Consider the following 25,600-nt stretch of genomic DNA (forward strand, 5'->3'; position numbering starts at 1 on the left):
CACAGTCCATTTCTATTCTTTTTAGAATAACTTAGACTCAAAGGCAAAATCTTCAGTCTCTCGTGTTCCACACTATAATTTTGCAAACAGAGGTACCAGTACATATTTGTGTAGATCCATTATTCAGTATCAAATTACTATTATAAAAAAAAAAAAAGAATTTAATTTCGAAACCCACATAGCATTTATCGATTTTGTGAAAGCTTTTGACAAGGTTCCAAGAGACCTTTTATTTGACATTTTACAAGAAAATGTATACCAAATCTGTTATTTCAAAACATAATAGAAATCTACACTGACAATAAAATAAGTGTCAAATAAATAATCGTATATCTGAAAGAAAATATGTTAATAATGGAGTTAGACAAGGTTGCCCATTATCTCCTATCCTATTTAATATTTACATTAATGAAATCATTTCTAAATGGAACCAAATCTATACATCAGGAATCATAATAACCAGTACCTTAATATTAAATACCCTGCTCTTTGCAGACGATCAAGTTATAATTTCCAATTCAGTGGATAACTTACAAAGAGGACTATATAGGTACATTAAATAAAATATTATTAGATTTTGGGATGGAGATTTCAGCACAAAAATCAAAAGTAATGGCATTTTTGGGACAAGACCCAATCAGAAGTAAGATAATACACAATAACCAATGCCTAGAACAAGTACAAAATTTCAATTACGGTATCTGGGTTGTGAAATATCTTATCAAAATGAAAAAGATGTGAACAAGAAGATCACCAAATTTACATAAATTTTAGGAATAATAAATGATATATTAAAAGCTAAATTAGTACCACAAGAATAAAAATATATAATACTCTAGCATTACCCTCCCTTTCATATGGACATTAAGGAAAAGAGATATGAGCAGAATCAAAGCAACACAAATTAAATTTCTCAGATGGACAGCAGGATATACCGGTACTCTTTTAGATCGAAAAAGGAATGAAGAAATAATGGAACAATTAGAAGTAGAGTCAGTAGAAGAAAAAATAAACAGATACAAACTAAATTGGCTACACCATGTAAAATGAATGGACAATTCAAGAATCCCCAAAATGATGATGTCATTTGAAACGAGTCAAAGTCAGGATAGGAGAAATGTCAGAAGGAAGCAAAATAGGGAGAGGAATATGTCAAGGATGCCCTTTAACACCTACCCTGTTCAACATCTACTTGGAGGATTTAGTGAACAACTGTTTTCAGAACATGGGAGGAGTGACAGTAGGAGAAAGAACAATAAAGTGCATAAGATTTGCTGATGATATGGCGTTGTCAGCAGAAGAGGATATTATACAAAGGGATATGCTACTGGAGCTAAATGATAGCTCTGTGCAATATGGGATGAAGATAAATGCAAACAAGACGAAGACAAGGGTCATAGGAAGAAAAGTAAAGATGGTAAATTTGCGAATTCTAAATTAGGCAATGGACAGCTTCAAATACTTGGGTGTACTACAATCCATGAGGATTTACTTGTCCTTTTAGAAAGAGAAAGAATACTCACCATCTCTCTCTACCCTCATTTATGGTGACGGCGATATGGTCGACACTCCTTCCAACGACCACGAGTTAGCAGCGGCGGCACTCTCTTCCGCTTCAAATTCGACTCCTCTTCGCCAGAAAGTTCCTCGTCCGTGTCTGTGTCGTCCAAATTTATTACGAACCGATCACTAATTTCATCTAATTTGTTCAACTTCTTCTACGTGTTCACAGGCCTTTCTCCAATTATCTTCCGTCACTTTTGCAAGAGCGCTCTCAAACAACAATTTCACATCTTTACTTTTGAACGAAATATTATGCTTTGCAACGTCATTTTTAACCTGTTCCATATTAATTCGATCGCGTTTAAGTTACAATGGTATGGTGGCTGTCTCACTACAGTATGGGAGTGCATTGTCGCAATTTGGACGATTTGATATGTTTTTAAATGTCTTTTTTAGTTTTTATAAGTTCATACAATACAGGTTTCGTGGATCATAAATAAAATTCATTGTTATTATTACGAAGCCAGGACTGCATTTCAGTGTTGATGAAATCGGTGCCTTATTGAGTTCTGTTCAATGCTAGGAGGCATTGTCCATAACAATGATATTATTGAGAGGAATGTTTGGAAATAATTGATTAATGAACCAGTTCTTAAATACAGTGCTGTCCATTACCTTGTGGTAGTCCTTAGTTGACTTAGATTTGAAAGTTAGAACCGTATTGGGAATGAAAGCAGTTGAACATCTGGCGTGGTAAAATAATAAACCGCTGACCTTTTCCTATTGGGGTTTGAATTGGGAAGTCAATTTCGTGATCATCGCTTTTCCAAACTTTGCTTTTCATATGGTTCACATTAACCCAAATTTCGTCTAGATAAAGAACTGCGCGTCAAATGGTGCGTAATTCTTTCATTTTTCTTAAGAATTTAAATCTCTTTAAAATAACATCCAACCTTTCCATTAAAAATTTTCTGCCTTGAGTATTTTTAACATATCTAAATTTCATTTTTTTTTTTTTTTTCAATTTCTCTCAAACTCCGTATGCTTTCAGTGAATAAGTTTTCCTTAACGTGTCATTTATATCCTTCAAACTAGGCAAAAAATCAATTCGATATAATGAATAAATTACTCATCATATAGCGGCTGCAGAAAATGAGTCAATTGCAGTTTTCTGAGGGGTCCTGTTGGGACGTTTCTTTCCTGGAGTTCGCAGAACACTTCCATTTTCTAGCGCCTCCCTTTGTTTTTTTTTTTTTTTAATCCTGCTAACACTACAAGACGATATACCTGTCGCTGCAGCAGTTGTTTTGATAACACTTGACACAGATATTGTTTGCTTTCCACATTTCAGTGTATCATATTCTTCAGTAAAGAATTTGTGTACATTAATAAAATAACCATGTTCATACTGTTAGACTTCAAGGCTTTCCCACATTGCCTACCATGATTATTAAAAACAAGAGTACAACACTCATTACAATGTTTAAGGTAACAGAGAAACCATGCAATTCCGAAAACATTTTGTTTAACTTGTGAATTATATTATATTAAATTGATACAAGACACACACTTACTTCACTATTCACAAAATACTACTGAATAAATGAACTCGAAAAACACCAAGACGCCACTGAGAGCTCCACTAATTGGGTTTGCAAAAGTGTGTTCTAGAAGGGCTAAGGGAGAGAGAAAGAAGGGAATTCTAAGAATTCTACAAAAGAAAACCTTTTCCCCGTTACATCTATAGACGGTCGGTAGACAAGGACCACAGACAAAGACAGTAAATATCACGCCAACTTAACCCTCATGCACTGTACAAGGTTGTTTCCGATTTCTGGAAATGAATTTTGAATGACATCATGCGTGTCAGAAGTCACACAACAGCTGCACTGTGGTGAGAGATGACAGACCAGTAGTGAATGATTTCATAGTCAGAGTGTACAGTGTCTCACAGCAGCAATAACCAAGAAAATCGAGCCTTTTTGGGAGGGGTAAATTGTGACCCTTTCCAATGTCAAGTACAGTTTAGTTAAAATAAAAGAAGCCTGCAAAAAACGTGGTTTCATTATTTCCAAGAAAGGCATCTCCTGTGTACTTATTAAGACTGACAAAGCTCGGATGGGATTCATTCCAGAGGGGAAAAGCAAGCACCCCCCAAAATGATACAAATTAATGCCATAATTAATGATTTGAACGTTAGCGTCAATTAGTGAATATTTTCATGATGATTGCATACGAAAGTAATTATTATTATGGTTATATTGCCATTCCTTTGCCTCATGTCATTCAAACTGTTAAAAGGTGAGTAATAAATGTCGTAGATGGAGATCCATCTAGTGGAGGTTCCAGATAATACACCCGGTTTCGTGACTTGCACACTCAGAATTTGTTCCCACGAAATGGCTTAGTTGTCTTTACTGTATCTTCTCAATACTGTGCACTGGAAGGAAGAACGAATGCCGAAGTTAAGTTGTATTGTTCTTCGAAATTTGCATTATGGGAGAAATGCAACTGTCCATAAGTGAAATAAAAAAAATGTATACACACGGCCTCGGTATGACAATTCTTCCGCTAGATGGAGCATTTGTTCAGAACGAGACAGCAACTAGAGATGGGATAAACTGTTCTTTTTAAGCAATCTCACAACCTGCTTTTGGCTACCTCACACGGTTGTTGATCTGTCCTGAGCCTCTCGTCAGGATAGAACTGGCTGTGTTTGATTCAGATGTCAATGTACTCAACAATGGAATATTTATTGTTTTGTCGTAACTATGTAACTATAAACAATTTAATTTTGGCTTCCGAAATCAAAATTTGCAGTTACACTGTATCTCAAAGTTGTCACATAAGTAATTTAAATTGCGGAAATGAACACCTGTAAGCTGTGCCGTGTACTAGGTCATCTCCGAAGAATACTAAAAAATTTCAGTTATTACTTCAGAAAGGGATATGCCTTATTTAGCGAAATTTATCAATTAATTAAAGAGCTAATGAGAAATCATCAAGTTCCTTCAGGAACAATTCATTTCACATTAAAAACTTTAATCGCTCAAAAGATTAACGCAGGAAAGCTAATCACAACAGGACATGCCTACAGACAGGTATGTGTAAACGAATAGCTCATGTTGTATGTATATTCAAGACCGTCTCCAATACTCAGATCGTTCAGTGACGACTTCTTGGAAATAACCAATTTACGCAAATTATGTGACTCTTGTAGAGATATTGCAAGTTGCATAGATTTCTGTGTTGTCCACAAATTATTTCCCAGAAAAGAAAGCAAGCAGTGTATTGATTGTGGAGCCGAAGGAAAAGTGGTGTGGCAGAAGAGAAATAAGAATAAAAATGTGCCGTATTGCTTGAAGTGCAATAGTTGTCACAAAGAAAGTGCGATAGCAGTCAAGACCTGGTTTGAACATACCAAACTGACTCTTGCCCAGAGTTTAACATTAATTTATCTCTGGCTACTCCATATAAAGATCTTTGACGCTGCAATCGAAGCCGAAGTGAGCGCCAATACTGTTGTGGACTACTATAGATTTTGCAGGGAAGTTGACTATGTTATCATTACTAACAGTCAACGGAAGATTGGTCCAGGGTGAACTATTTACACAATAAAGAAGAATAAAAATCAGCCGTATTGTTTTAATGTGCAGTGGTTGTCGTAAAGAAAGTTCGGTAGAAGTGAAGATCCGGTTTGTACGTATTAAATTAACTCTTGTCCAGAGTGAACTGTGTGCATTCAACTTAAGAATGATCAATAGTGGCATTCATCTTGAAAATGTTGTGTAACAATAGACAATGGAATCGTTCACAGAAGTGAACTATAAATGATGTGAATCGTTCAGTGCATTCATCTTGAAAATGTTGTGTAACAACAGAAGTGAACTATAAACGATGTGAATCGTTCAGTGACGACTTCTTGGAAATAACCCGTAAATTAAAAGCCATGGTTTGAAAATGGCGCTTCTAACAACAATGCATGTTTATGAGGTTGCTTTAGCAATGACGTCACGAGAATTGTTTATTCAATATTGGCTTATAATTGATACAATTTACATAAAATTTTGGTCTAAATATGTATATTCGTCCTTCTGCCACATCGGAAATAATTTCGATACAACAATAAATTCTAAAATACGTATTTTAATTTTCAAAAGGCACTATCGTAACATATAAGCTTCATCGAATTTGTTGTTTCTTGGCCGATTAGCCGAGAATGCTAAGGGGAGGTGCTATAGAGCAGGAAGTTCCAGGTCGAATCTCCTCTAAATCAAAGTAAGTAAAATGTTGCATTTATATCATGTTGTAATGTAGTTAGAGATATGCAGAATTAAGAGGGTAGAATTGGAGTAAAAAGGGTGTAGAGTCGAGTGAAGTATAAAAGAAGAGTAAAGATTAGAAGAGAAGAAGGGAGAGAGACACCTAGTAGACAAAAAGAGAAATAAATTTTTAAAGATTTATATCGTTCACTAGAGGAGTTGATTCAACTAAACTGGAAATAATGTGAATCGTTCAGTAACAACTTCTTAGAAATAGCCACGTTATTAGCTAATATGAATTGGTTTTAAATTATTCACACACACAACTATTTTTAGCAAAATAATCTGCCCTCAATGAGGGTGACCATAAAGATTCAGAATAAAAGCACTACAGAATAATTTAGAAAGACGAAAAGATTAAATATAGGAATTGTTTAGTAAAACATCCAGAGAAATGCAAACCCAATAGAATCATCAGTGGCCAAAATATAAATGGTAATGTAATATTTGGATTGAATCCTTAAGAATATCCAATAAAATTTTTTGAATTTCAAAAAATCGGAGACTGAGTGCTTTTAAAATATTCCATGTGAATTTAGGAAGTGTGCCACGCGCACCAAACAAAAGAACAGAAACACTCCACTGACTAGTGGGAAGGTTATATTTCTCACTTAGATATGGGATGCAGGACTCATAAATGGATTTCTTCTCCTGATCAACATGTTGTGCCTGCAGGGCATCCCTCTCAAACCGGATTGTAGGATCAAGAATTATTCCCTTAGATTGAGTCCTGTGAGTGGCTACAATATCTGCTCTTCTGTTCGAATCTAAGGATGAAACGCAGTTGATTTCCTCGTACACCTCCCATCCGCGACGCTTGAGGACATCAGCAATACCGGTCCTGGCCTTATGGTGTCGATTGTTGCGCAGCAGCTCCGTTTTTCGACAGAATCCCAACACGTGATCAAGAGTTTCCATCTCGTTCCAGCCGGGATGTGTTGAAACTTCTGCCGGGCACAGATCTAATCACAGATAGATTGCTGGACATTTTAATTGCATTAATGTATTCTGAAATTGATAAATTTGCCTTTGAAGACAACCAGGAATTTGCCTTGGGGCACTCAGAATACAGGATAACACCTTAGCCCTTATGAGGTAATTTACACCATGATTCAAAACTTGTTCCGCAAGATCTCCCTCAATTGTCGACCTTTAGTGTTGGGAGCAATAGAAGACTTATTGATGTTTAGTCTACGTAGACTCAGTTGCTGTTCAATGTGCAGGTTCCTTACAAAGTTAAGATGCACATCATTAATATGATGAAAACGATTACAGATGTTATAATGTTGAATGCTGGCCTCCCACTCTGCACAAAGAATTCCCAAACCTCTGACTTTTTTACTCGTGTATAACATTGAATTTGGCGTATCATCGGGCAGCATCATAATTTCCTTCACAGCATTTCTAATAATTTTGTCAAGATTTCGTAAGAATGTATCAGATAACTGAGGTAATGGAGCACACTGCAGAGGGTAAATCAAACTTGGCCATATATAGCCTATTCGTTTATGATTTTTAATTTTTGGTCTGATTTTAATAATTTTGTTTGGACAAGTCCATCCAAGTCTGAAGATAGGTTTTTGATAGTCATGGTTTTATTGAAGGAGATTTTGTCTTGAAATCTATTCCGAGATATCGGATACACTCATTTTATCATGCAATGAAGAAATAACAGAGCCTTGTAGAGAGATAATGTCATCTGCAAAGAGCCCTTTTGTAAAACTATTGCCTTGCTTTTAGCTGGATTTATGTGAAGACCAATTTCAGTTAAGCTACTTTCAGCTAAATCAACAAGAGATGTAGCATTTGCTTTAGTGCTACCAATTAAAGCAAGGTCATCAGCGAAGGCTAGCGCAGACAAATGAGGTAGTTGATCTGATAAAGAATAGCCATATTTAGTAGAAATATCATAATCAGTCAGATTTTGCATCACATGATTGATTGCCAAATTAAATAATATGGGTGATAATGGAGAACCCTGTGCTACGCCACAATTTAAGGCTATAGGTTTTGTTTTTTGAAAATTTCATTCAATTTGAATAGTATTTGCTGATAACGAAGAAGAAATTAAATTGTAGAGATTCCGTGGAATGCATGCATGCTTAAGGGCTCTTTTTATATGTTCATGTCCGATGGAGTCGAAGGCTTAGATACATCAACAAATATGATACAGCAATTTTTTTTAAATTTTATTTTGCTGATTGAAGACAACCATTAACAATTGAAGAATTTATATGCGTGCCAGGAAGAGCCATAAATCCTCGCTGATATTGATTTAATGCAATATAACTTCTCAATTTTGAATCCAACACTCTTTCAATAATTCTTTGCAAGACAGGAAATATGGCTATCAGTCTCCAGTTTTTTATATTTTTTTCATCACCGCCCTTATAAATTAAAACTGTCCGAGCCTGTTTCAGAGAAGGCATAGAAGAAAATTGTAACATTGCATTGGTAAATAGGGTTAGGAATTTCGTTGTTTTGAGATGTCTTAATATGCGAACAGTAATGCGGTCAGGGCCGGGAGAAGTGTCAATCTTAATGCCATAAAGAGCCTTATGAATGTCTTCTTCAGTAACGGTAATGTTGTCAGGTAAATCAATATTAGGAGCGAAATTGGACAGTGGTGAAACATTATTTTCCAAACAAAATACATCTTCAAAATGATCAGAAATAACATTAAGAGGAATTTTGCAGCATTGTTGTTTGCTTGATTTTCGCAAAATTTGTTGGGCTATTTTTCTTCTTTGATTATAAAAATTATACTGTGCCAACTCATATTCGTATTTTTTTCTGTTTACTTCCTCTTTCGAATAGATTTTCTCACAGGATTATTAGATGACTGAAAATTATACTTATACTGAGTGTTTAATTTGCGATTTTTGTAATGTCGTATAACTGGATGTTGAGGGCCAGGCAATTCAGTGGTTTCATCAAGAAAAAATTTTAATAAATCTTTCGTTAATAGTTCCAGATCATCAGCATTTCCATCCGACAGAATATGTGAAATACAGTCTTTCCATTGCTGCATCGGATTGTCATTATGACTATTATGAGGCACTGCATCGAAAATATGACAATTATTGTTTTGTTCAGGTGAAGTGCTTGCAAGTACCAGCTGAGGATCATTACTATTAGTATTAGAAATATGATTGTCCGAAACTAGATCATTGGAAGAAGTAGAAGAAGAAGAAGAAGGAGAATAATATTGACTCACGATTTTGTCCCATCGTTGTTGCGGATGAGCTTTACTGATGTGAATATTGACACCAACAGAAGATTTGCACTCTTTTTTACAAACTGGACATACGGCAGTTGCACTAGTACATGAAGAAACGTTCATAATGGGACTAAATAATATAACCACTAAAGTGTAGGAAAAATTTGGGTAGTCAGCGTCAAGCGTAGAAAAAAAATATAAATAAAAAGTTTATATTATATTCACAAACACACTTAGATCCTCTTGAGTGTAAACCAGTAGAAGATAACACAAGTCATAGACGGAAATGTATTATATAAAAGTCCATAACAACCATTAGAAATAAACAAGTCCACAATAGCAAATTTTAAAAATGTAACTTTCTTGATGGATTAAGTCATATTAAAGTGAACAAATAAGTCAGCATATACAGAATAAAGTAGAGAATTGAAAATCAGTACCTACAAATAGTGAATATATGTTATTCCAATAATAACAGAATTATTTCTTCATCGACAATGAAAAGCATTATATGAATATCATGGCCTACTCTATACTGACACTGCAGTTTATATGGTATTCCACAGCCTTCCTTATTATCCATGGATGCTGTCATTGTTCCTATCGATAATTACAGCCAGTTACATTTGAGGGGCTTAGAACAAAAAGCAGGTAAGTGACGGAAACCTAGTTTTGAGGAAATTACATGCAATGAAATAATATACACTAGTTTGGTGAAACGATGCCCATATAGCAGCACTGCACAGTGTGATCACTTACCTGATTTTATCCCAAAAAAAAAAAAACTTCCTTTTGGGCTATCACAACACGCACTTAACTCATTTTTTTAATAATGTCACTTACCTGCTTTTTGTTCTAGCCCCTCATTTCATATTGTATTAACAAAAAAATGTACCTATCAATTTTATTATAAATATAAATATACAATTTTATTATAAAATCTCAAAAGGCAGAAAAAATTATAGCCTCATCATCCAAACAGTTAAATGGAATTAAACGAATTGCAGATTCAAAATGGGGTTGTGACCGCGCTATCCTACAAACAGTATATAAAATGTATATACTACCTCAAATATTGTACTGTTGTGAACCCCTAATAACAGCTTCGGAGACAGTATTAGATAAAATCGATCAAGTGCAAAACCAAGCCCTACGCCTCCTCACTGGTGGAGTCAAAACCACTCCAATTAATGCCATGCTCCTCTTAACAGGATTTAAACCAATTAATAGATTAATTGAAGAGAAGGCACTAATTCTATACGAAAAGCTATTGAGAATTCCAGGAGACCAATTCTGGCAATCTTATCATAATGTCGAAAGAAGATTGAAAACACAGCACGGATTTATACAAAGAGTCATGGAATTGAGGGAAATATATCAGATTTGTAATACTCCAGAACCTCTTCCTCAATTTTTAAACCCAATACTTTCTAACTCCATCTTATTCTCTGTAGATTTGGAAGATGATGTTTGTAAAAAAGAAACACCAGTAGATATATTAAGATCCCTGGCTCTTGAAACAAGTATCTCAAGTATCCAGAAACTGAGTGGCTTCGTGTTTATACAGATGGATCCAAATCGGAGGATGATATTAATGTTGGTGCTGGTGTATACAGCGATATCTTTGCCTCCTATACAGCAGTAGGCACTCATAGGTCATCTTATGACGGTGAAATTGAAGCTATCAGGGTAGCCTTAGCTCAACTGATATGTCATCAAACTAAATTAAAGAATGTCGTCATCCTGTCAGACTCCAAAGCAGTCATAGAATCTGTAGGTTCCTCAGACCCTGAGTCTTCATCAATCCAAGACTGTCAAAATGCCATACAACTATTACAAGCAAAACACAAAATCGTGGTACTACAGTGGGTCCCCGGGCACTGCAACTTATTTGGCAATGAGCAGGCTGATGCCTTGGCAAAAAAAGGTGCTAAAATTTTACAAACATTTCCTAAACCGGACAATAAAATTATACATCAAAGAAGTTGCCCACAACATCCACTCCCATGAGATTGCAGAAAGAACATATGGCAAACACTGGAGAAGGGGCCTTCTTTCAATACCTAACGGACCAAGAAGATTGGCAATCGCGCATTTCTGCCTTGCAACTGGTCATGACTGCTTGGTGCAGCATCTCCACCATTTCGGTATTTATCAACATCCAACCTGTACCCTTTGTGACCTTCAAGAAGCGATGAATAGGGATCATCTCCAACGCTACCCAGCTCTAAAATCACTGACTGAATGTGCCAGATACTGGGAAGCGAGAAGCCTCATGCCTCTTTTTAGTTCTTTAAGAATTTTGTTTAGTTCTTCATTAGATTTAATTTTAAGTTGTATTAAGTTAATTGTTTTAATTTTGAAGTTGTGTATAGGTAAAAGATGAGTTATCTATGTACCTGTCATTTGCATAAATAAATAAATAAATAAATTATAAATATAGATACAGAACTGAAAAGTCAATCTAATTGAAACACTTATCCTTTGCACGGAATAAAACCCTTTAGAAAATTCAGGACAGTTCAGAGTGTTTGTATAATATTTTATACATTCAGTGAAGTCCTCATAACAAGATATTTCAAATCAATAGCGACTTCGTCTCTGCATTTCTTTTGCAGCCCAGTGTACATCAAAACCAACACTACGTTTTGGTTATGAAAGAAACATACATGAGCATACATATACTAAAGGACTGTTCCAGGCTTCTACTTGTATTCATAAAAAAATTACAAATTTTGAGATTTTATATTTTTGTTCTTTTATTTATATTATTCTATCTATGAACTAGAGACAGTATGAATGTGAAATTTATGGATACGTGGTACCATAGTGGATATTGGCTATTTAGCTGAAGAGGAAAAAGGACCAGTTTCCACAGTATCTCTTCACTACATTTGCTACAAGATATCTTGAGATAATACCAGCAGAAAGGAAATACAAAAGTGCACAACGGCAGCATGTAATAAATTTTGGAGTGTCGTAGGCATAACAGCCAATGTAGGTCCAAGGACTCCAAGGCTGACCAGCCAGCCGCTGGTTTCACATCTGCATGCTTCAGCAGAGTTGAATAATCATTCAACCAGAACAGAGGTATTGTGTGGTAACAATGATGACCTACCCCAGTCGTTACAGCTGGTTTACAGGACCAGATCACTATGTAGCATATGCATTTGTAATTGAGAACTAGAAAAATGGGTATACTCGATGTTAATGTTGATGATACTGCTTTCAGTGATAATTTTTCATCTTTTGTACTTTTCTTCTCTAAGCCACTGATTTTATATAAGGTCAAAAAAAATCCTGCCAAAAATATATTGATGCTAGAAAACAAGGTCATATAAAAATATCAGTCGTTAATATAAGGACTCTAGGAAAGCACAAAGAGCATCTAAAAATTATTATCAGTTATGATGCAAAGTGAAATTTGACTCTGAACTGGTACAATTTGAATATTTTTATCAGAGAAGGAAAGCTGTGAAATAAAGTTTATCAAAGAAGACTAACCAAATTAAAATTGGATAAGGACACAGTTGAACCTTATTCTAAAAATACTTTTTGAAATTCCTAACAATTGCATCAGAAAGTCATATACTGTATTTACCCACACAATGAATGCACTCAAATTTTTCGCGTTAGAATTTAAAAAAAAATCCCGCATAATAGATGCATAGAGGAATGTGAATCTGTGACCAATGACACCAGTGGTGCTGAACCTGACAGTGAATGGGGTAAGGTTAGTGTTAATAATAACAATAAAGTGTCTCATCTTATTGTCGCTGTATTCATTGTTACAAATTATCATCTGTTTATACAACTGCTGCTAACTATCGATCGTCTTAAGTGTAATGCAATCGATATAAGAGGTTCATCCAGGAAGTAAGTTCCAATCGCGTCCAGAAATGGCATGTCTAGTTGGACGGGAATGTGCATGCATAGCAGTAGAGGGGGGGGGGGTAAAAAATCCATGGTGTTACAGCCCATGAAGGGTCAATACCGACTAGTCTGCTGCTGACCTCACGCCCACATGCCGAAGCAGAGGTGGGCGATCATCTAACCAGAGTAGAGAGAGGGTGTGTGGGAATAATGCAGTGCAGTTTTTCAGTCTTATGACGGCAGTATGCTAGTAGAAAATAGCTGCTCTCAGAAGCGATCTCCAGCAAAGACCCACCACCAATTATGCAATGTGTATGGATCCGACATTATGAGCAGCGGTGGCTCGTGGCTGAAAATGGGAGTGTGCTACAATATAGGAAATTCACTTAAAAAAAAGTTGTTAAAATTTGGTTGACCTACTCACCTAGTGACGTGTGAAGTCCATGCGGCACTCTTTAGTGCTGCAGAAGCTGTCAATTACTTTAGAGTTGAACCCCTCCATGTCGGCAACCAGTTTCTTTTCTATTGACAGCATTGCTAGGGCAGTAAGGCAGTCCTGAGACATTGTATTCCGTAAAAATCTTTTAATCCTCTTCAGAGACTAAAAACATCTTTCCAGTTCCAAAGTTGTCATAGGTGTCGTGATCATAATTTTGAGGAGTTTTGTTATTTCGCTGAATGTTTCCTGTAAGTTATTTTTCATGATGAGCTTCAGTAATGGAACAGCTCCATCAATTCGCCTGTAATCGGATCTTTCATAAAGAACGCTGAGTTTTGTCTTTAACCTGTTCTTTTCCAACATATTATAATTTTGAACAGCAGCTTCGAGTTCTTTTTCTGGAAACTGTCCTGAAATTTCATTAAAGTTGAGAGAACTTAGGAGCTTTGCTGCTTCTAAATGATCCAAGGAGTGGAAACGATCACGAGCCTCTTGTACGATTCGGTCACATACCTCCTTGGCATCAGCACTTCGACATGTCCGCTTCCGTCCCTTATTACCTGACGTCACTTCACTGTCAGAATCTTTTGTGGATTCCCTTATTCCACTAATTGCCTGAATAAAATGTGCTGTAGCATTTTTTATTTTCACAGCGTCAGTCGACCTTGCTTGTAATTGACTGTATAAAATATCTACATGGGGCATTATTTTGTGGAAAAATGACAGCCAGAATAAGAATTCTTCATCCTCCAAATAGAGGTGGAGCCCACAAGCTTCTTGAACAGTCTTGGCAGATAATGACTCCTCCAAATCCAAAAAGCATTCGACTAGGCTGTCCTTGTGTTCATACACTGCATTCACCGTTCTAGATTTAAAATTCCATCTAGTTGCAGAACCACTAGGAATCCTAAGTGCCGCCACTGTTTCTAATCCGGATAATCTTTGCGGAGATCTTGCAAAGAAGATTGGAAAACCTGATAAGCTGCAGAAAAACACTCTGGCTGCTTTATTTTGTGAAGCAGCTCTTTCCATCACTAAATTGAGTTGCTGGGCATAGCAATGAATATAGTGGGCATTAGGATAGAAATGTTGGTTATAGACGAGTCAATGATTCAATTGAATGAACGACTCCTGTTGCTTGGTAACTCGCTCAGAATTAAATAGTTCACATAGTTCATTTAAAGCAACGATTCCCGTTGCTTGGTGACACTCTGAATTAAATAGTTCACTTTAGTGAACGATTCTTTGGTGACTGCTGTAATCGAAGATGGTTTGCTTATTGTTTATTACACGCACATGATGTAAAAAGCGGGGTATCGGGGCTGCAAGCCCCAATGATGATCTGACGTGTAGCACATGATGTAAAAAGCGGGATATCGGGGCTGCAAGCCCCGATTATGATCCGACGTGTAGCACATGATGTAAAAAGCGGGGTATCGGGGCTGCAAGCCCCGATGATGATCCGAGGTGTAGCACATGATGTAAAAAGTGGGGTATCAGGGCTGCAAGCCCCAATGATGATCTGACGTGTAGCACATGATCAAAAAAGCGGGGTGTCAGGCACTGAAAAGTGCCTTTTCGAAAGCATGGTGATGAGCATTTGACAAACGCATGTACGTACTTGCTAATAATACCGTTTCATATAAATGAGTTATTCGTTAGTGATCGCTGTATAGTTCACTAGGTATACCATTCACTGTTAACTGAAGACTTCCTACAATTATTGTTCGTATCATAATATGTAACACTATCACTATAGTTAGCTAAGTTTTTCTTTTAATAACTGAACACTTCTCACAATCACTGTTCTCATTGTAATACATAGGTAGGTAACTCGCTCAGAATTAAAATATTCAATAGTTCATATAAATGAACGATTCCTTGGTGACCGACGCTGTATAGTTCACTAGGTATACCATTCACTGTTAACTGAAGACTTCCTACAATTATTGTTCGTATTATAATATGTAACACTTTATAGTTCGCCAAGTTTTTCTTTCAATAACTGAACACTTCCTAAAAAAACATTGCTCGTATGACACTATCACTCATTGCTGAGGAATGTAGTCTTTAGGTTTTAATTCTTCTATTCCATACCCTGGATATGTGTCGTGGATATGCTGTAGAAACTGCGGAAACATTTCACTGGGTGTAGTCATTCCTTTCAGTTTCTGTTGTTCACAATATAGGAACTCAAACACGTATAATGATCATTTTCACTTTCCCTGCCTTCTCTTTTTAAAACCGATTTCAACGTTTTCCACATTTGTTCCACTTTTTGGGTGTGCACAGAATGATCATCTTCACGTACAAATTCTATCGAGTGATTCACAACTTCATGGATATATCCTTCATCTTTCAAATCACTGTAAGACTTCCAACCATCCGTCATAATTTTAGTATGTGGTTTGATGAATGACTTAATTATGGGTATCAAGGTATTTTTATCTCTTTTTTTCCACTTTCAATACAAACGATTCTTTCGTCTCTCTATCGATACCTCCAAAAACCCATATTTTTTTTTCTCGTTTTTGAGAAGTCTGCCCCTTTTATATTTTCTGGAGTAGACATGTGTTTCATCTAATTCCACGATGTGTCCTTCTCCTCCTATGGGTTTGGTATTTTGTGTAATTATAACATAACATATTTCTCTGCAGAAACAGAAATAGTCTAGTGCAGTACTGAAGTGAACTTCTGCCTCTGAACCAGCTATCTGAAAAGTTGTTTGAAGCAACCACATATAAATAAGAACCAAGCTTTGACGTATAGTTATTTTTGTGTTTTCGAACCGTGTGTTGTGGGTTATAGACGTTTCCTGTTTACACTTTTTACACTTCAAACAGAATGAATAGTTTGAGTATTTTGCCCTTCTCTGCCAATTCACACTATCACTTGATTTGCAACTCACACATTTCTTTGCACTTTTGTCAGGTATTAGTTTATACGACATGGCGAAATCAATCTCTTCTTCTTCACTGCTCAAATTACTGAAAAGTTTTCTCAAATTACAATTATTTTTATTTTCCATGGCTCATGCAATAAATTATTATTATTGTCGTAGTATCTTGAAAATGGCGCTTCAACTAACAATGCTTGTTTATCAGGTTGCTTTGGAAATGTGACGTCATAGATAATGTTCGTCAATACTGTCCTCTTTATGCATATTTTTCCAGCTTTTCTTTGCTATAAACACGTAAATTATTGTTTTTTAAACGTCAAGAATAATTTAGATTACCAAAATTTGCGTTATCTGTTTTATTTATTTTCTTTAATCCTACCCTAAACATAAGGCCCGGTTGCAGAAACATCGATCAAAATATGATTGGCAATCAAGGAGGGTTTGATTGGCCATCAGTTCTATTTCTGTTGCAGAAAGAACAATCAGTGTTTGATCGGAGATCAGTCTTCCATCAGATTTGATCAACAGATTTTTGCTGGTTAAGTCACTGATCATCGATCAAGTAGGCTATTTATGTTGTTCTGTTTATAATGCAGTTACTGTAATTATATAGTAAATAGTTATAGCATAACAATATTGTTTTCGACATAATGGATTCTTCTGATGAAGAAATTTTAGAATGAAAAAAATATTATTAAGAAGAAGGCGTTTCCGTGATAGACATGAATTGTTTTTATATATAATGATAGAGAATTTGAGCAAAGATTTAGGTTAAGTAAGGATTCATGTGTTTTGTTACTTTAAAAAATTGAAACAAATGAGTAGCTTAATATCAAAGACGGACATCTGTCGTCTCCATAGTTTCGATCTAGATGCAATTTTTTAATTCACAGTGTTCTTTGTAATATTTAACACAATTTATTTTATAAATATAGTGTTATAGAGTTTGCATATGGTTTCACTACAACTGGAAATAGCATGAAAAATTGTATAAAAAACCACAGCTATCTAAATTTTGATTGAGGTCAGATGTCCGTCTTTGATATTAAGCTACTCAAATATATGCAGACAGACAAATCGAAACCTTCCACTTTCTCCTATGAACCAAGTTCTAATAATGCTGAGATTTTATGCTGTTGGAATTTTTGAGGCGGTCTTGGGTTATCTTTTTAGGGTCCACAAATCAACTATTTGCCGAGTAGGCTAGTTAGGAATGTTACTTATGAAATTGCTTTGTTATGGCAGGGTCTCATAAATCCCCAAACTTCAAGCAGGGAACGATTTGAAATCCAGAGAGAATTTTCAGCCATGTCAGGATTTCCAAGAGTAGCCTAATATTGGTTGTAAAGACTGCTCACATCCCCATCCAATCACCTAGTTGAAATAATGCCGAACTTTATCGAAATAGAAAAGGTTTCTTTTCTGTGAATATACAGGCAATATGTAGTCTACACCATCATTGAAATTCTGGAATGTTGTAGCCCGTTGGCAGGGTTCTACACATGACAACACAATATTTTTAATAAGTAGGTTACGAGCTCCATTTGTAAACAGAGAGATGGGAAATGGAATCATTTTGGGTTATGGAGGCTATGCATATTCCAATTTCTTGTCGACTCCCCTAGCAAATCCCACAACAGAAGCCCCCTCACGTTTTTTTTTTTTTTTTGCTTAATTTTTTTCACTATATTGTAGTCTATATACAAATAGAATCCGCCTGTTTCCTTTCTACAAAAAGCAACAAAACAGCAAAACATTCACTTGTTTTCCTAGTCACCGCCCACTTGATGCATTCGTTTCACGTCTTTTAAAGAGCATCAAATTGGCTGTGGTTGCTAAATAGCGCTGTTGTCAAATGTATTTCTTTCTCAAATCAGCAATTAGTAAATTGAAACAAGTTGATTGGAGATTCACGTTTGTGCAACGCAATGAACAATCAAATAAATCAGACATCAACTGATTGGCGATCAGGGACTGATTTGATTTGCGTTTCTGCAACCGGGCCTAAGAGACGTATTTTAAACTTTATTTCACAAGGTAGCTGTTTAGCTGAGCGTGTTAAGGCGAGGTATTATGGTGTCAGAGGTCCCAGGAACGAATCCCGTCCAAACCGACAAGGTAAGTAAAATTGGATTTGTATGATATAGTAGTATAGTTTGAGATATGTAGAATTACATGACCCTGACAGAATACATGTAGTAGTAAAATAAAAGTAGGGACATGTATAAGAGTGAAGTGGTACAATAAGAGGTAGGGACATCTAGGAGAGAGAAGTTGAAGAGAAAACAGAAGAAGGGGGAGATATGCAGGAAAAAGACTTAAAATTATTTTAATTCAATTCAAAAGAACTAATTCAATTGAATCATTGACTCAGCGACATCTCGTCTATAATTACCATTTATCCTTGCTTGAACTCCACTACATCCACCACTCATTACAGAGGCCCCGTCATATGTTTGAGCGATAACTTTTTAGGCTCGTCTCTGAAAACCTCATTCATCACTTTTAAGATTCAGGCAGAAATAGCTTCAGCATTCTGTCCCTCTGGATTGAAAAATCCCCAAAATCTTTCATATGGAACACCGTTTTTTTCGTACCGAAAAACTAACACCAACTGTAATTGTTCTGAAATATCAGGGGCGTATTTTGCGGGCTACCGGCGGTAGCCCAAGGAAATTACAAAAGAAAAAGTTTATAATATAACATAATGTAATAATTTTGTATTATTAGTTTTACCATAGTAATTAAAATTAAAGTAATTGTTAGATATATTTTGTGTAATAATAGGGTCAGCGGTAGCCCAAACCCTTTAACCAGTATACGCCACTGTGAAATATCAGTCGTTTCATCTGCCATTACAGCTACAAACTCAGCAATTCTCATTTCTTCAATAATCTTTTCGCGACATACTTTTAACATCGAATCTAACAATTCGTTTTGGATTGTTTTCGAGGTCCCCTTGAAAACCTGATTTGATTCCATGTGTTCTTTCACTGCATTGTCTAAACTACTCACAAAATCAACTAGTCCCAAGAAAACTCCCCGATTTTCGGACATTTCCGTCTCATTGTGTCCTCTTAACGCGAGCTCAAAGGCACCACAGAACTTAATACAATCTATAATTCTTGAAAGAATATGTCTGTTCTTTTCAACTTTTTTCATTGTGTTCTTATGGCGTCGTGGTAAGCGCGGCTTAATTGCGTTGCAATATTCACACTTCCCAGAGCAGTGAGGTTTAACACATTATGTATGTGTGTTCTATTATCGTTATGTTTTCTGCTCTGGGCTTTAAGATGTTCAAGATCTTTAATTCCTGTCTTGGACCAACGAAATGCATCGTTATTTCCAAACAGAAGACAAGGGAAGCAGAAGATAGCATTTCTGATTTCACAACCACAAATCCAGCTATTGTGTTGTGAAATCGTCTACTGTAAACGCTATTGTTCCGTCCGCTTGCCTTCTGACTAATATTTAGATCAGGCGTTGGCCAGCCTAATTCTTTTATTTTCATTTTCTCTTCTGTTTTTTAACAAATTGTCCACTAAATTCATATTTATTTTTGTACATAAAATATACCTCCTTTACACACTTAACACAAAATATGAACTCAATACCACAACACTTTAGCACTGCCTAGTTTCTGTAACAGCTTCATAAACTAGGAAACAACACAAACTGACAAAACTTCACAAACAGGGAACAACACAAGCTGACAAACAGACGTAGCAACTGAAATTTTATTTTATTTTTTTTTTTCGAATAGCATTCCGGTGCATTCAGGCCATCTATCGGAGGCTGAAGGAGATGAACAGGAGTCAGTGGCGGTTCCTCCATGGAACAGAGGAAACAGGCTGTTCCCTTCCTCCCTGCCCCCTTAACTGAGATTGTGAGATATGTCTTCATTCTAATGGATAGGCCTACTTGCAGTTTTCGAAAAGCGAAAACAGCTATCGTTAGCAGGCTTATTGCAGCAAAGTGTAAACAACTCGAGCCTTTCTCGTCTGCTGTGCGTGATGATGTGAGTGGGAGTTGCAAGCAATGTTTTTCCGAAGCAGGCTCGAGTGGACACGAACTTACCCGAGTATCGCTGGAAGCTGTAAAGTTATCTCTTCCCTCGCGGAGTATTGAGAAGTGTGTAATATACTGTTTCATCAAGCTAGTTTATTTATATATTGATAATTCGGAAAACAATTAAGTTCGAAGAGTTTTTCGTGTGACATAATAATGTGTGTGAAATTATACAATAGTTCCTAAAAAAAATCCGTACGATTTACATATTCGCGGCCTGAGTTAAATCTGACGAAATAATGGCAATGGAACAGGAGACTTCTTCCTGTTCCAACTTCAAAGAGAGAGAGCGCGAGCGTCATGATGCGAACCAAGACAGCGAGTGTTGTGTTATCGATCAGTAGAAGTCGAGAGCGTTTAGTTCGATCAATTTTGCTGAGAAAAGCGCGGTTATTTTGAATGGCAAACCTACTCCTCTCCTTACAGAACTTAAAACTAAAACAAAATCTTATACAAGACATTTTCAAAATAGTTACTGTAATTCTGTAAAATGGTTAACTGGGTGTTCGTCAAGCGGTAAATTGTAGGTTTAATTTAGGTTTATTTATTTTTAGTTAACGGTGTTATATATTTAGGTCTAATAATAATAACGATAATATAATATCATTAATTTGTTTTATATTAACATACTCTTTTTCTAATTAAGTTGTAAATGAAGTAAAAAAGAAATGATAATGTTGCTACATCAGAATACAATTATTATTATTATTATTATTATTATTATTATTATTATTATTATTATTATTATTATTAGTGTTGTTTCTGACCTGTTCCCCATCGAGAAATAGCACCGCACGCCACTGAGGAGTATAGTATCTTTTAATTAAATTTTATTAAAAATATAATAATTATAAATAAGCTAATAATAAATATCGTAAACAATACCTTTCAGTTTTACAGGAAAGTTTAATAATTTAGCATACGAATAAAATAGTCGTCCGTACATTCTGTCATCAGGATTTGTAAAAAAGACACAAACTCACAAATAGTACACTGAATTTGGTATTCCCAAGAAACTAGTCCGATTAATTAAAATGTGTCTCAGTGAAACATACAGCAGAGTCCGTGTAGGTCAGTTTCTATCTGATGCTTTTCCAATTCACTGCGGGCTAAAGCAGGGAGATGCACTATCACCTTTACTTTTTAATTTCGTTTTAGAATATGCCATTAGGAAAGTTCAGGATAACAGGCAGGGTATGGAATTGAACGGGTTACATCAGCTTCTTGTCTATGCGGATGACGTGAATATGTTAGGAGAAAATTCACAAACGATTAGGGAAAACACGGAAATTTTACTTGAAGCAAGAAAAGCGATCGGTTTGGAAGTAAATCCCGAAAAGACAAAGTATATGATTATGTCTCATGACCAGAATATTGTACGAAATGTAAATATAAAAATTGGAGATTTATCCTTCGAAGGGGTGGAAAAATTCAAATATCTTGGAGCAACAGTAACAAATATAAATGACACTCGGGAGGAAATTAAACGCAGAATAAATATGGGAAATGCGTGTTATTATTCGGTTTAGAAGCTTTTATCATCTAGTCTGCTGTCAAAAAATCTGAAAGTTAGAATTTATAAAACAGTTATATTACCGGTTGTTCTGTATGGTTGTGAAACTTGGACTCTCACTCTGAGAGAGGAACATAGGTTAAGGGTGTTTGAGAATAAGATGCTTAGGAAAATATTTGGGGCTAAGCGGGATGAAGTTACAGGAGAATGGAGAAAGTTATACAACGCAGAACTGCACGCATTGTATTCTTCACCTAACATAATTAGGAACATAAAATCCAGACGTTTGAGATGGGCAGGACATGTAGCACGTATGGACGAATCCAGAAATGCATATAGAGTGTTAGTTGGGAGACCGGAGGGAAAAAGACCTTTGGGGAGGCCGAGACGTAGGTGGGAGGATAATATTAAAATGGATTTGAGGGAGGTGGGATATGATGATAGAGACTGGATTAATCTTGCACAGGATAGGGATCAATGGCGGGCTTATGTGAGGGCGGCAATGAACCTTCGGGTTCCTTAAAAGCCATTTGTAAGTAAGTAAGTAAGTAAGTAATTATACCTCATCTACAAACAGTCACTCGCTCCTGATTGGTTGTAGGTTAAATAAAACACCAATGCGAACGAGTCATTTCAACTCGCTACTTGAAGTTGTAGCGCACACTGCTTATAATGGGGAAACCGTTGCTAACTGTAGATTACGTCATACATCAAGCGAATTTAAGCTCTGTGCGCATGTGCAAAATTGGCTGCATTTCACTGCAGTTCACTGTGATAAGGGAGTCAGCACACATTACCGACTGGGACTTGTAGGCGACGCATAAGCTAGACAACAGCAGTTTCCGATTCTTCATACATTGAAGCGCGTAAAATAAATGAAAGAAAAAATAAAGAAAATTATGCAAGGGACAGAAAATTAACTGTGTACTGCAGCACATAAAGAGCGGCCGCCACTGATTATGAGCGATAGTATGGTCAGGCGATGTGCAGGCAATTCGCTGAAGGCCGAACCAATGTGCACGACGAAGTCTATACCGGTAATTCCTGTAATTCTGATGTATTTTTTAATTTTCTCGGTGAAACGAGCGTTAAGCGACTTCCGCCGATTTTGGAATAAGACACGGACGCACTTGAACTGCTAACATAGAAAACAAAAAATCACACTCAATCGCTTTCACCTTCATCTTGACAGGATAATAAAAACCTAAACTAACCTAAGTGCGTCGGTATCTATTCCGAAATCTGCGGAAGTCGCTCAACGCTCGTTTAACCATTTTCTCTAATATGTCCGTTTCTTCAAGAGTAGAAATATTATATCAAAGGTAACAAAAATGGTTTCTCTCTAGTATCTTGTTATTAAAACAAATTTTACTTTGTATTGGTTCTTTTTCACAGTGTTACAAAAATATCTTGAATGATACCCAAATTTGATCAATTCTTGAAGTATAAGTTGAAAAAAATATTTACAGAACCGTAACAAGCATAATATATTATTCATGTTAGACTGTTTAACTGCAGAGGTTTTATCAGCGTCGCCGGATGTGCCGGAATTTTGTCCCGCAGGAGTTCTTTTACATGCCAGTAAATCTACTGACATGAGCCTGTCGCATTTAAGCACATTTAAATGCCATCGACCTGGTTCGGGATCGAACCCGCAACCTTGGGCATAGAAGGCCAGCGCTATACCAACTCGCCAACCAGGTCGACTGTTAATTTGAAATACGTTCATCAGACCTCGGTTATCTCTCCTTTAGCTTTACAATTCAGCCAGAATTTAGTAAACACATTATTAGGCCTACAATTATTAACTTGTTATTATAATCTGTAATTATGTTCAAATTCTTCGTAATATACATCACAAACAGAATAAATAGAACGAAATGTTACATACCAAAGTTTATTAACATACATCTGTTTAACAGTATTTGTACATTGACCATACAAATTAACCCCAGTGCATTTAAAGTGACACTACATTTAAAACAACAGTAACAAGTTAATTATTTCTTTACATTCTCATAGCTTCTTCATCTTCTATCAGTCGTAGAATATCAGATTTATTCATGAAGTAGTAACTGGGCTGCCTTCCTTTCTGTAATAACATAACGACAATATTAATGTACCAGTAATTATTAGTTATGTTCATGAAATATCATTAATCTCTTGTGAGTTATACTTCATAATATAATATTCTTAATTATGAATTATTATTTATGAAGATAGCACACCGTAGAGTAGCTAAATATTTTATTGATAATATAAATTTTGAGCATACTAAGCTATGTTATTGATTTAATATATTGTTTAGAGTTGAACTATTAAATACTTCCAAGGGAGGACTTCTAGTACTCTGTGGTAGTTCTATATTATGTGTATTATTTTATTTTATTATATTAGTTTATGTTTTTTGACAATTAATGGTTCTATAATGATACAAGCCATTAACAAAGTATCGCCAGCTTGTGAACTCTTTACTCTGAAATATGGCTTTGCAGAAGCAGTGTTTTTCCATCTTTGAAGCCAAGCTCTTTTACGAATGTAGCATAATTAACTCGCAGGTAAAGTAGGATCAACTACAGATTGATTAACTGCATGAAGGATAATTCAGGTCCTATTGTAATTTATCTTAATAGGCTAGTTTCATTAAAAAGTATCAGATTTCCCCCCCCCCCTCGCTGTTATTTATACTTGTTTTAACATCTCTGGTCATATCGCGGGTTAATCTTTGTGATCTTTTAGGTAAAATCCGAAGGCCTGTGTACTATTGTTGAGACTGGTTCTATTGTTGTGAACTAGATGGCGACTGTATATATGTTACTGATTTGTTATGAATATGATTTTGGTGATGAATGAGGCTGGTGATATTCAGTGATATTGTGGCCCGAATTTCCTGGCATCTGCCTTATGGTTGAGGGAAAACCCTGAACAATCTCAACCAGGAAATTCAACCCGACTGGGAATCGAACCTGGGCCCTCTGCGTAAGAGACCAGCATGCTGACCCTTACACCACAGAGGTGGTCAGGAGATTTTTAAAAATATCTTTCATTTTATTATTAGTGAAAATTGCTAATTTTAGCGTGTACAAAATATATTGAAAATGTTAAAACGAATATTCTTGTTGACCTTCTAAAATAGTTTAAATATAAAATAACTTGCATATTGACTGGAATGACTTTTGTGGACATTTTACATGCTTACGAAAGGCAGTATATTTTAAGAAAAATCACTTGTTGCACGAAAATAAGGAAGAATGGGGATTGCAGTCAAATAATTAATGATCATTAATACTGTCCAATGTTACAGGGCATTTGTTATCTGATGAAACCAAATGTGTGTGCCATACTTATAGTAAGAATCTTATGATTGGGTGGGGGGAGCAAGTGGGCTAACTAGCTACAAGTGCAAGTGTAGCAAGGGAGGGAAGTTTCCCAGTCCACTTTCTTCTTCCCCTTATGCACAGATAGATTTCACAAGATACCGAATAGCCTATACCAAAGTGGACATTCACATTCTCGTGGAAAGTATAACTTTGACGTAAACTTAGAAGTACAAAGTGTTGTTAGAAAAATTGTATTCCTCTCATGACCACTTCTTATCATCTAAATTCATACACTTCAATCCCTTTCACTCTCTGTAATTGAAATTGAAGCTGTACTAACCAGATCCTTAAGCACCCGTTTAGCACCAGCTTTGATGAGAATAGTGCTTAGAGACTCAACTTTCTCCATACCCATTGCATAGTGTAGTGATGTTCTCTCCAAC

General features: G+C 36.0%; 3 protein-coding genes across 3 annotated transcripts in view; 2 read left to right on the forward strand and 1 right to left on the reverse strand.

The window, feature by feature from the left end:
- Positions 1–25,600, forward strand: part of LOC138696241 (nucleolar protein 58-like) — an 80,683-nt gene that overhangs the window by 52,330 nt on the left and 2,753 nt on the right. The window lies entirely within an intron of this gene.
- The window catches only part of LOC138696227 (tRNA wybutosine-synthesizing protein 4-like), a 302,346-nt gene that overhangs the window by 6,700 nt on the left and 270,046 nt on the right, over positions 1–25,600 (forward strand). The gene's annotated exons all lie outside the window — the stretch shown is intronic.
- The window catches only part of LOC138696216 (uncharacterized), a 131,295-nt gene continuing 129,421 nt past the window's right edge, over positions 23,727–25,600 (reverse strand). Inside the window, exons 21-22 of the mRNA XM_069820884.1 lie at positions 25,498–25,599; positions 23,727–23,929 (exon numbers count right to left, since the gene is read on the reverse strand). Of these exons, the coding sequence (XP_069676985.1) occupies positions 23,846–23,929; positions 25,498–25,599 (186 nt within the window). The 3' untranslated portion in view covers positions 23,727–23,845. The remainder of the gene's footprint in view (positions 23,930–25,497; position 25,600) is intronic.

This window comes from Periplaneta americana, chromosome 1, assembly GCF_040183065.1.
Source record: "Periplaneta americana isolate PAMFEO1 chromosome 1, P.americana_PAMFEO1_priV1, whole genome shotgun sequence".
NCBI lineage: Eukaryota > Metazoa > Arthropoda > Insecta > Blattodea > Blattidae > Periplaneta > Periplaneta americana.